The sequence below is a fragment of the Manis pentadactyla genome, chromosome 13 (assembly GCF_030020395.1).
Source record: "Manis pentadactyla isolate mManPen7 chromosome 13, mManPen7.hap1, whole genome shotgun sequence".
In the NCBI taxonomy this organism is placed as follows: domain Eukaryota; kingdom Metazoa; phylum Chordata; class Mammalia; order Pholidota; family Manidae; genus Manis; species Manis pentadactyla.
The window spans coordinates 100,493,896-100,506,179 of NC_080031.1; the positions used below are offsets into that span (position 1 = coordinate 100,493,896).

At 47.6% G+C, this 12,284-nt stretch overlaps 1 protein-coding gene across 2 annotated transcripts in view; it reads left to right on the forward strand.

Moving 5' to 3' along the window:
- The window catches only part of PSD2 (pleckstrin and Sec7 domain containing 2), a 54,050-nt gene that overhangs the window by 37,645 nt on the left and 4,121 nt on the right, over positions 1-12,284 (forward strand). For both annotated transcript variants that reach the window (XM_036896725.2, XM_057490958.1), the window contains 7 exons: positions 5,067-5,156; positions 6,230-6,273; positions 7,342-7,532; positions 7,703-7,773; positions 8,217-8,374; positions 9,233-9,377; positions 10,068-10,211. In XM_036896725.2, the coding sequence (XP_036752620.2) occupies positions 5,067-5,156; positions 6,230-6,273; positions 7,342-7,532; positions 7,703-7,773; positions 8,217-8,374; positions 9,233-9,377; positions 10,068-10,211 (843 nt within the window). The remainder of the gene's footprint in view (positions 1-5,066; positions 5,157-6,229; positions 6,274-7,341; positions 7,533-7,702; positions 7,774-8,216; positions 8,375-9,232; positions 9,378-10,067; positions 10,212-12,284) is intronic.

Below are 12,284 nucleotides of genomic sequence, written 5' to 3' on the forward strand. Positions count from 1 at the left end.
CTGGCTGCACTATTTTACATTGCTACCAGCAGTGCACAACTTCTCCACATCTTCACCAACACTTGTTATTTTCTGTTTTTTTTTTCTCATAGTGGCCATCCTAAGGGCTGTGAAGTTATATCTCATTGTGGTTTTGATTTGCATTTCCTTAATGATTAGTGATGCTGAGCATCTTTCCATATGCTTATTGATCATATGTATATCTTCTTAGGAGAAATATCTACTTACAGCCTTAGCTCATTTTTAAGTTGGGTTGTTTGTGTTTTTGTTGTTGAGTTGTAAGAGTTTTTTGATGGTATTGTAAATAGAATTGTTTTCTTGGTTTCATTTTTTGATTGTTCATTACTAATATATAGAAATATAATTGATTTTTGTGTGTTGATCTTGTATCCTGAAACTTTGCTGAACCAATTAGCTCTAAAAGGTTTTTTGTGTGTACGTGTGGATTTAGGATTTTCTATATATAAGATCATGCCATCTGTGAATAGAGGTAGTTTTACTTCTTCCTTTCTAACTTAAATGCCTTTTATTTCTTTTCTTGCCTAATAACTCTGGCTAGAATTTCCAGTACAATATTGAATAGGAATGGGGAAAATGGGGATCTTTGCCTTTTCCCATTCTTAGGGGGAACGTTTTCAGTCTTTCACCATTGAATATGATGTTAGTTGTGAGTTTTTCATAGATGTTTGTCATGTTGAGGAAGGTTTCTGCTATTTCTAGTTTGTTGAGTGTTTTTTTTTCTTTTATCATGAAAGGACTCTTGAATTTTGTCAAATGCTTTTTCTGCATCAATTGAGATGATCATGTGTTGTTTTTCCTTCATTCTATTAATGTGGTGTATTACATTGATAGACTTGTATGTTGAGCCACTCTTGCATTCCTGGGATACATTCCACTTGGCCACAATATATAATCCTTTTGATATGTTGCTGGATTCTGCTTACTAGTGTTTTGTTGGGGGTTTTGTATTTATATTCATAAGGGATATTGCTCTATAATTTTCTTGTGATGTCTTTGTGTGGTTTTGGTATCAAGGTAATGCTGACTCATAGACTGAGTTAGGAAGTGTTCCATCTTCAACTTTTGGAGAAGAGTTTGAGAAGTACTGGAGTTAATTTTCCTTTAAATGTTGGGTAAAGTTCACTAATAAAGCCATTTGATCTTGGACTTTTCTTTTGTGAGGTTTTTGATTCCTGATGTAATCTATTTACTTACAGGACTATTTAGATTTTCTATTTCTGCTTGAGCCAGTTTCAGTAGTTTGTGTGTTTCCAGGAATTTGTCCATTTCATCTAGGTTACCTAATTTGTTGACATTTATTAATTGTTAATGAGTTAATTATTTAGTGTTCTTGTTCTTCCTGTTACAGAGAGAACAGTGTTAAAATCTCCAAGATTGTGAATATGTCTTTCTTCTTCTGGTTCTGTCAATTTTTGCCTTGTATTTTTTGAGACTATGTTATTAGGTGCATACAAATTTAGGATGCTTATATCTTATGGTAGATTGGCCCTTTTGTCATTATGAAATATCTCTATCTCTAGGAAGGCTTCTTGCCTTCAAGTCTATTTTGTCAGATATTAGTGTGCTATACTGGAGTTCTTTTGTTAGTGTTTGTTGTATATCTTTTTCCATCTTTTGCTTCTAAGATTTCTGTTCTTTTAAGAGGTATCTCATGTATCATATACTTAAAAAATCAAGTCTGATAATCTTTGCCATTTAATCTGACCATTTAATGAATTACTAATATATTTGGATTTAAACATAGTTGGTTACTATATGTTTTCTCTTTGACTCATCTGTTCTGTGTTCCTTTTTTTCTCCTTTCTTGACGACTTTTGGATTATTTAAGCTTTTCCTAGAATTCTATTTCTCCCTGACAGCTTGTTAGTTGTGCATTCTTTTAGAGTTCTTTTTGTAGTTTGCAATATGCTTCCCTGACTTATTAAAAGTACTTTTTCCACGTTCTGGCCAATGAAATATCCTTAACACTTTAACTCCATTTATTGCCCTCTCAATTTATATACCACTGCTACCATCCTTTTAACTATTATATCTCTCTACATATTTCTTCCCAACAAAACTTTGATATCATTGCTTTACATAATCCATATTAATTTAGACTTAGCCACCTTTTCTGTTGCTCTTCACTCCTTTCTGCCTTTCCATGTTTCCTTCTGGGATGATTTTCCTTCTGTCTGAAGAACTTCCTTTAGTATATTCTTCCTTATTTCAACTTTTTTTGTTGAAGTATGACTGGGGTGCTTTCCAGGCCCCCCCTGGAGGTCCTGAACCCCAGGTTTTGTTCTCCAGTCCTATTGGCCACCCAGTTGCTCAGCCTTTTGGCCCCTGCTCGTGAGTTGGCAAGTGCTTCAAGAAAGAAAGCTGCTCTTCCTTGGGCTCAGCTCTCCATTCTTCCTCCCTCTGCAGGATCTTTATCCTTGAAGTCCTCACTGCTTTTCTATTTCTCCAATGCCTTCGCACAGGTGTTTTATTAATATTTTTACCAGTGAGTGTTTCTGCTCCCAAAGTTCATCTGCAACAAGATAGTCATCATTACTAGGATTGGAATCTTGTCTCATCATTTTTTAATTGAATTACCATTGTTATACAATCTTATATTGGTTTCAAATATACAACACAGAGGTTCAACAGTAACCCATATTATTAAATCCTCACCCCCTCTAGTGTGGTTACTATCTGTCAACATAGAAAGATGTTACAGAATCACTGACTATATTCTCCATGCTATACTACTATCTCCATGACCAACTTATATTATGATTCAGAATTTTTGTGCCTCTTTATCCCCCTCACCACCCCCACCCATCTCAACCCCTCCCCCATGGTAACCACTAGTCACTTCTCAGTGTCTATGAGTCTACTGCTGTTTTGTTCATTCTGTTTTGCTTTGTTTTTATATTCCATAAATAAGCGAAATCATATGGTATTTGTCTTTCTCCACCTGGCTTTTTCCACTAAGCATAAATAACCTCTAGATCCATCCATGTTGTTGCAAATGGTAGGATTTATTTTATTTTTATGGCTGAATAATATTCCACTGTGGATATGTACCACATCTTCCTCATCCATTCATCTACTGATGGACCCTTAGATTGCTTCTGTATTTTGGCTATTGTAAATAATGCAGTGATAAATATAGGGGTGTGTGAATCTTTTCAAATTTTGTTTCCTTTGTGTAATTCCCTAGAAGTGAAGTTATTGGGTTGAATGGTATTTTTATTTTTAGTTTTTTTGAGGAACCTCCATACTGCTTTCCACAGTGGTTGTACCAATTTACATTCCCATCAACAGTGTAGGAGGGTTTCCATTTCTCCACATCCTTGCCAACACTTTTTATTTTTTGTCTTTTGAATAGTGGCCATTCTAACAGGTGTGAGGTGATATCTCATTGTGGTTTTGATTTTCATTTCCCTGATGATTAACGATGTGGAGCATCTTTTCATGTGCCTGTTGGCCATCTGTATTTCTTCTTTGGAGAAAAGTCTGTTCAGGTCCCCTGCCCATTTTTTAATTGGGTTATTTGTTTTTTTTGATGTTGAGGTTGCCTGGTTATTGTTTGATTTTGCACGCCTGATGGCTGGTGAATGTTCAGTGTGTATGGAACTCAGACAATATCAAAATTGCCATCATACTCTTCTGTTATGAATGCACACATACATGGCTACACACACACACATATATATGTATATACACATGTTGAATATACACACAGACATGGGAAACACACTATATCAAAGCACACATAGAATCTTTTCTCCTTAACCCTTTGGAAAAGATGTAGAAAAATTCTTCCTTGTCAGCAACTTATAAAGCCTTACATCGTTGTTTTCTGAATTGTTTTCTGTGTTCTCTGAATGTACCACATGATATTAGTATGTTCTTTTTGCTATATTGGTGCCAAGGTCAATAAATTTGGGAAAGTGTACATGGAGTCCTGTCCTTGGAGACTTCTAATGCACAAAAGCATGTAAATAAACTCATTATGAAATCTTTTTTGAGGGAATTCCTATTCCCACCTGTAGGTAAATCTTTGGAAACACTGCCTTTTAGCAAACCTAAGTCCACAGAATCACACACAGTAAGTATCTTGGGTTCAAGGGTCTTTGTCTTTATAAAGGTGGAATTCTACCCAGTGGTTCCTCAAACATGGATACTGAAAAGAGAGTCGGAAAGTATGCATGTCAGGCATTGGGTTTGCAGGGCTGGAGCACTTTGCTACTTAGTGATTAGAGAAAGAAGGCAGAACTTGGGGCTACAGTCATTCCCAGCTCTTTGTCTGTTTGTGCGTCCTGGAGTGAAACCATTTGCTTGGGTTCCCTTGGTCTCAGCCCAGCTCAGCATGAGGTTCCCATGTGTGTTGGTGGAAACTGAATTTTGATTCTCTTAAGACCAAACCCTCTCTCACTGCACCCAACTCTTGGAGGTTTTGCTGCCCCTCTGTACAGGTGGGAGGGTGAGACAATTGTGACGGGATACACAGGGCTTCTGCTCAGGAGCCAAAAGGCCTGGGTTCAAGTCCTGGTCCTATGTGACAGTGGGAGAGATAACCGTGGAGTAGCGATGAGAGCGCGGGCTTTGGATTCAGACGCACTCAGCCCTTCCACTTCTTTGCTGTGTGATTGTGGGTACGTCACTTCACTTTCCCGCACCTCAAGTTTCCTTCCCCACCAAATGGGGATAAGAATAACACCCACCTCAAACTTCTCTTTGTTATGAGAAGGAAGTAAGATAATGCATGTCAAGTATGATACCTGGAACATATTAGGCACCTGACAATGTCAGCTGTGACAATACTTCATCCAACCTGATGCCTTCCTCTGGGTTTGAGGAGAGCCCCAACCTCTCATGGTGCTTGAAGATCAAATAGAATCTTGAATGTGAAAGAGAGTTTTGCAAACTCTTGAAGACAAAGGGCGATCCAGGCAATTTTTTCTTTCATTACTGCCCTTGATGCTGCCTCATCGCTTCTGGCTGGGCTGGGCAGGCTGTGGGGGCCACACCAGCCTCCATTCCTGCTCTCAGGCAGAACCATTTCTCCACTACAGAACATCGGCAAGAAGATGTCCTGCCAGCAATTCATTGCCAACTTGGAACAGCTGAATGATGGCCAAGACTTTGCCAAAGACCTTCTGAAGGTATTGCCTACTGAGGGTCCCCATGTCCCTAGGCTCGGTGGAGGGGAGAGAGGTCTCTGTCTCACTACATCCTGGGGCCACCATGACTTTGGGACAGAATTAGAGACGATCCAGCTCAATGCCTGACTGTTCTGTGTTTCTGGACTTAGGTGCAGGGCAGGCTGTGTGAGATTTTTTTAGTGCTCCATTATCATCTTTGCTGTCGTGGTGATCCTCGACATTGCCACCAGTTGTCACAGATGCTGCCACCATTACTAGCACTTTTATCACCAGCACCATTACTGTCCTCACCATGAGGAAAACCCCACTTATTCTTCCAATATCACCAGGAATTAAGGGGATCTAGTTTTGTATTGAGACTGAAGCCTAGGGTAGAACTCTGCCTTTTCAGGCCTGGTCAGTTCTCTGCCTTGGAGGAAGAGAAGCAGGTTTAGGGGAGTAGATGATAAGTGCAGTTTCAGATAGTGGATTTGAAGGACCTGGTGATACCAGGTGGACAGTTGGATGATTAGTATGGAGGTCAAAAAATAGAGCATTGTCTCCATCACTCTTCTTACCATAGTTACCCTCTTTACCATCAACAAGCACTTGTTAAGAATGTATTTGTAAGTAAGACCAAACAATTCCAATCCCACTGCCTACCTGCCCACCTCTCCTTATCTACTCATCCACCCATCCACCCATCCTCCCACGCATTCACCTCCCCAGCAACTCATTCACCTGCCCGTATACCCACCCATTTGCCCATCACCCACACATACACCCCCTATGCTCCTAAACCTTCCCCCATGTATACTCTACATCCACTCATCCAGCCATTTCCCCACCCACCCACCCACCCACCAACCCAGCTACCCATTCATTGTCAAATCTGTCTACTCAGTCACCTAACAAATCATCCACTCACCCATTCCCCATTCATTCACCCATCCAACAAACAAGTATGAATCAAGCACCACTTTGCCCCACAGGCTGAAAGGTGCTTCCTCACTGTATACACATAGCTAGAGGTAGGTGGAGATTTCGTTGACTCTTCATCTAAATTCCTCTCTTTCTCGTTTCCCCTCTCCCAGACCCTTTATAACTCCATCAAGAACGAGAAGCTGGAATGGGCCATGTGAGTAGTGCCCGTGGGCACAGGTATATGGGGAGAGTGAATCTCTGATGGGAAAGAGGGGTAGCTGGGAGTACATGGAAGACACTCTTGTTACTCTCCATGGTGCTGATTTCTCCCAGCCCAGGGCCCTGGTGACGCCTGTCCCACTGGCCAGCACCTCCTGTCAAGTTCCCCTTTGGGTTTGTTTTGACTGGTAGGAAGTGTGCAGTGTTTACATTACTATGGAATAGACTGAACTGTGACTGTAGTTTCATGATGTTCACAATTAGTTTTCAGTACTGGGGATATTGCCGCTATTCCCAAATGATGATAGCTCTTTCCCCTTTGGGATGTCGGCAGGCAGGAGGCATGGGTCACCCTGTATGTCACTCCAAGAACATGACCATATTTAGGTGACGACTGCTCTTGGCAGTGGGAAGAGGTGCTGCCCCCTAACTTTCTCCCCTCTGAAGGCAGTGAGACCTGGAAGTGCCCAGCCTTCTGGAAAGAGGTGTGGTGACCTTGTTGGTTGGGGAGACTGAGAGGCTCCTGGGAAGAGTGGCCACCCTACCCTGCTGTGCCCCCCAGGACAGCCCGGGTCTTTGGATTCATGTAGAGGTTCTAGGCAGGGATTTTTAGAAGTCCCAACCCCACTGGGAAGAGCTGGCATTTTCCTTCCAGGGCTTCAGTGGGGAGCCTAGACTTTGGGGGTCTCACCTTCTGGCCTGCCCTCCCCCAGTGTGTCTGTGGGGTGTGGGCAGCTTCAGGCTGGCCATGGATGGATTACTGCTTCACAGGGCTCGGCATTCAGGGCTGGAGAGAGGAGAAGGAAGGCCAGGAAGGAGGCCCGGAGACACTAAGATCTCCAACTTTGTGGTCATGGGTGGGGACTGGAGCTTGGAGGTCAGAAGACAGGGGTCAGCATGGAGACTGAGGGGAGGGGTCAAAGGTCTATCTCTGTGATCTGGCGTTGGAACCTCATTGTCTCTGTTGTTCAGCTCCCAGAGGAGTGGTTGGTGGGGAGAGGGCATGTAAACGTGGGGCTGAGGGCCTCCGTGGAGGCGGTGCTCAGGCCCAGTACTTTCCTAGCGATGAGGACGAGCTGAGGAAATCGCTGTCTGAGCTGGTGGATGACAAGTTTGGCACAGGCACAAAGAAGGTGACACGGATCCTGGATGGCGGCAACCCCTTCCTGGATGTCCCGCAGGCTCTCAGTGCCACCACCTACAAGCACGGTGTGCTGACCAGGAAGACTCACGCCGACATGGATGGCAAGAGGAGTGGGTGTCAGGCGGGTCAAGGGTTGTAGGGAGGGCTGCTGGTGCAGAGGGGGTCTGTCCCCTTCGGCCACCCCTCTGGGAATGCACACCCAGAGAGACATATGGGGGGACACGGGAAGAGATATTAGTCTGGGTGGTTGCAGCCACACAACCCCTGACTCCCTCCCCAGCGCCCCGAGGGAGGCGTGGCTGGAAGAAATTCTACGCGGTGCTCAAAGGGACCATCCTGTATCTGCAGAAGGTGAGAGACTGCCCCAGAGTCCTTTCCCAGGAGGGGCCAGCTCAGTCCTCCACGCAGCCTCTGCTGTGTGGTACCCAGAGGGCCCCGGCCAGGACCCGGGCCTTAGGTAGATGTTGGGTCCCCACCCAGCAGGGGCTTGAGTTGGGCCTACCAGGGGCTTTGATAGTTGCAGGGAGGGGCCTTTTAAATGTCCAGGGGCTCTGAGGATACCCAGTGTGAAGACCTCTTTGGGCCTCTCAGACAGACGGGCAGCTGGGAGGAGTGCCCGCAGTGGTTTGTTGGGGCAGCCAGACATCAGAGCGGCAGGAGCTGCAGGAGGGAGGGGTCCAGGAGCAGGGATGGGGAGAGCAGGAGGGTGCGGTGGCGAGGGTGAAGGGCGTGTGGGTCAGTAAACCAGACCTTGGTGGTGACAGCCTTGCGCACCCCCCGCCCTGCCTGTCCAGGACGAATACAGGCCTGACAAAGCTCTGTCTGAGAGTGACTTGAAGAACGCCATCCGTGTGCACCATGCTCTGGCCACCAGGGCCTCCGACTACAGCAAGAAGTCCAACGTGCTCAAGCTGAAGACAGCTGACTGGAGGGTCTTCCTCTTCCAGGCACCGTAAGTAGGAGTGGGAGGCCCTTGACTCCCACCCTGGGCCCAGGGCCTGCACAGCCCCCCTCTCCTCATCTGCCCCAGGTGAGGCACCCTCAGGGTCCCCTGCACACCGGCCACAGAGGGAGTGTATCTGCCTGGCACAAACCAACAGCTGGGGTCTCCTGAAGCTGTGGTCCCCAAGTGCAGTCCCCTCAACATCTCCTGGAAGCTTGTTTGAAATGCAGCTTCTCTGGCCCCACCTTAGACCTACTGAATCAGAAGCTCTGGGGATGGGCCAGCAATCGTGTTTGAACAAGCCCTCCAGGTGCTTCAGGTGCTCGCTCAAGTCCCCAGGTACTGGGCACATGGAGTCACGGCAGGGGTGGGAAAGACCCACCTAGTTTCCCTGTAAGACCGTCCATCTGCTCTCTGCGCCCCATCCTTCCGTGACTTGAGACGGGGGTTTCGTGTGTCAGATGACCTTAAAAGGAGGCTAGTAGCTGAGCTCTCAGGATGGGAGGGTGCGTGCTGGGCGGGGCAGTGGGCAGGCAGGGAGGGGGGCCCAGCTGCCCTTTGTCTCCCTGGGCCACTGGCACAGCACCCATTAGCTCCGGGGCTACTGGCTCGGGACCTGGACAGCTTTATTTTCGCAAGCAGATCCAGGTCTCGCCCAGGTGCTGGGGCAGAAGGGGGGCTTCCTGTTCAGAGGTGGCCGGGCCTGTCTAGCCCCGGCCACGCCATCCTCCCCCCCTCCTCTGCTCACCGTATGAAGGCACTGTGCCCTCTCTGTGCCAGGCTAGTGCCGGGTACTGGGTGCCGGCTGGGGGACAGGGAGTCCTGTTGTGAGCAGCCGGCGCCCTCTCGCCTCCTCTCTGGCCCCAGGAGCAAGGAGGAAATGCTGTCCTGGATCCTTAGGATCAACCTGGTGGCAGCCACCTTCTCAGCCCCCGCCTTCCCGGCCGCAGTCAGCTCCATGAAGAAGTTCTGCCGGCCCCTGCTGCCCTCCTGCACCACTCGCCTCTGCCAGGTCCGTGCTCCCAGGATCACAGCACCGCCCCCCATTCACAGCCCCCGCCTCAGCTCCTATGCGATGCCTGGTCCGAGGCTAGGAGACGAGGCAAACGGGTGGATACCGTCCTCCTTTCCCTGCTGCACCCCACCCCACTCACAGATGGGAAGACTGAGGCCACACACACACACACACACGAGGCCTGGCTGTGCTGTGCTGGGTGGCCTGCGTGCACTTCTCTGCCAGTGGCCGTATATCCCGTGGATGTGGGTGTGGGTCTGGGGGCTTCGTGTGTGTCTGGGCATGATGTGAGAGTGTGGGCATCGTACAGAGCCAGGGATAGCCCAGGCCCGGCTGTCCCTTGGTCCAGTGCATTTGTGTGTGCATGTGAGAGTCCATATGAGCCAGGGGTGTTCTGGGTGATTGTGTGTCTACGTCAGGGAGCATGTAGTGCCCATACAAGTGTGAGGGCTTGTCTCCGGGGCCAGCTGGGGAGCATGGAGGGGAGCCGATGCCGAGGAGAGGAAGGGGAGAGAAGGTGCAAAGACGTGTGCTGAGGTCCCGAGCCCGGCTCTACCCTCACGTATGTGATGACCCTGACCAGGCCTCAGTTTCACTTTGTTGAAGCAGATCTTGGCTGGACAGGATCAGACACCCCCATGTGACACCCCGAGAGCAGGACCTCACGGTCCAGGACTTGTTTTGCAGGAGGAGCAGCTGCGTTCTCACGAGAGTAAGTTGAGGCAGGTGACTGCAGAGCTGGCTGAGCACCGGTGCCACCCAGCTGAGAGGGGCGTCAAGTCCAAGGAGGCGGAGGAGGACCGGCTGAAGGAGCATTATCTCACCTTTGAGGTGGGTTTGCCGAGGGACAGATTGCAAAGGACAAGGCTGGGGCAGGGGGAGGAGGCCAGCCCCCACCTCTCACCACCACCGTCATTCCACAGCCAGGGGCTCCTCATCTGGGGGTTCCCCACTTTGGGGGCTCCCCTGAGGCAACCATGAACCACACTTGGCACCTTTGGGCCAGTGTCTGCACAGTCCAGCTGCCAGTTGTTAATCAAACAGTTGTGCCCTCACTTGTGTCTCTCAGAGGGCACCAGAGGGCCCCACTGGAGACCCCCGGCTGCCCTCCCCACCCTTCCCCAAGGCCCATCTTTCTTCACCTCTGCTTCCCCCACGGGCCCCGCTTTTTCAGAAGCTTTTACAGCCAAACCACAGAACTCTCAAGCCCTGTCCGTGAGACTTTCCTCCTTTTGTCTCATTTTCCTCTTCCACGTATGTTTATCATGCAGAGCGACTTAAAAACCTCTGCTTCGGCACCCACCCCTTCTCTCCGTCTTCCTCCCTGCCCTCTCCCCTGCTTCAGCCTCCTGATGCTCTGCAAGGGGGGCTGACAGGGCAGTGCCCGCACTGGGGGAGGGTGGGGGTTGGCTTGGGGGAGGAGGGCAGGAAATGCTTGTCCATTTTGGACTAACCTGCACATGGGGGTGGACAGACAGACGACAGAGAGACTGAGACTGGGCCAGGGAAGCCTCCAGAGCAGAAAGGGTAGGAAGTCACCAATCTCAGTCTTTAGATTTCTGCATTGATTTTTGTGGGGGACCGAGGAGATTTCCCAGGATAGGTACTGATGTTTTGAAAAATATAAAGCTTTATAGTTTTCTGAAGTCTTCTCAGATCCACTCTCTCTGCGATGTAAACCTAGGAATGGGAAAGCTACAGTGGACTGTTCTCTCGCTAACGGTCAGGTGTGAGTCTCTTCAGTTCCCTTGTATTGACTGATGTAATCCTTCTATCAACTGTGAAATGGGCTCTGTTATTATCCCCAGTTTACAGATGGGGAAATGGAAGCTGGCACAGGTCAGATCACTTGCCAGAGGCACCCCAGTTAAGGGTGGGAGTCAGGATCCTCACCGGGCAATGAGGGCAGCTTCCGAGCCCTGGTCTTCCTCACTTCTGCCTGGCTCACCTGGTGGGGAGGGGTGGTGAAGCCCAGCAATGCGGGGTCTTTCTGCTCCTGTTCTTGCCTGCTTCTCCCAGGGCCCCAGCCTCTCCTGACTGTACTGAGGGCCTGAAGCTGAGACCAGGCGCTCAAACACTGCCAGATCTCCCTCCTAAACGTTTACCACTTTATAAGCCCTTTCGTAGACTATGATTGTACCTCTCTCTCCATGCCTTTACCAACACTGGACACTATCAAGTGTTTTAATCTTCACCAGTCTAATAGGTTTAATACATGGTGTTTCATTGCTGTTTTAATTTGGATTAAAACATTTTTATGATATTTTGTAAATTTTGTGATATTTTAATTATCATAAAATACTATGATAAATACACATAGCATAAAATGTATCATCTTAACCATTTGAAAGTGTATAGTTCAGCAGTGGTTTTTGTGCATTGTTGTGCAACCGATCTCCAGAACTTTTTCATCTTCCCAAACTGAAACTCTATACCCGTTCAATAACTCCTTATTTCCCTGTCCCACTTCCGGCAGCTGCCATTCTACTTTCTATCTCTATGAATACTTCATATAAATGGAGTCATACAGAACTTGTCTTTTTATGACTGGCTTATTTCACATAATAAGCCTAATTTCCTAGCATAGTAACCTTAAGATTCATGCATGTTGTAGCATGTGTCAGAATTCCCTTCCTTTTTTAGGGCTGAATAATATTCTATTGTGTGTCTAGACCACATTTTGTTTACCTTTCCTCTGCTGATAGACATCTGGGTTGCTTTCATCTTTGGCTGTTCTGAATAATGCTGCTCTGAACATGGGTGTGCAAATGTGTCGTTGACACGCTGCTTTCAATTCTTTTGGATGCATATGCCCAGAAGTGGGATTGCTGGATCATATGGTAATGTCATTTTTCACATTTTGAGGAGTAGCCATCCTGTTTTCCACAGTGGCTGAGCCATTTC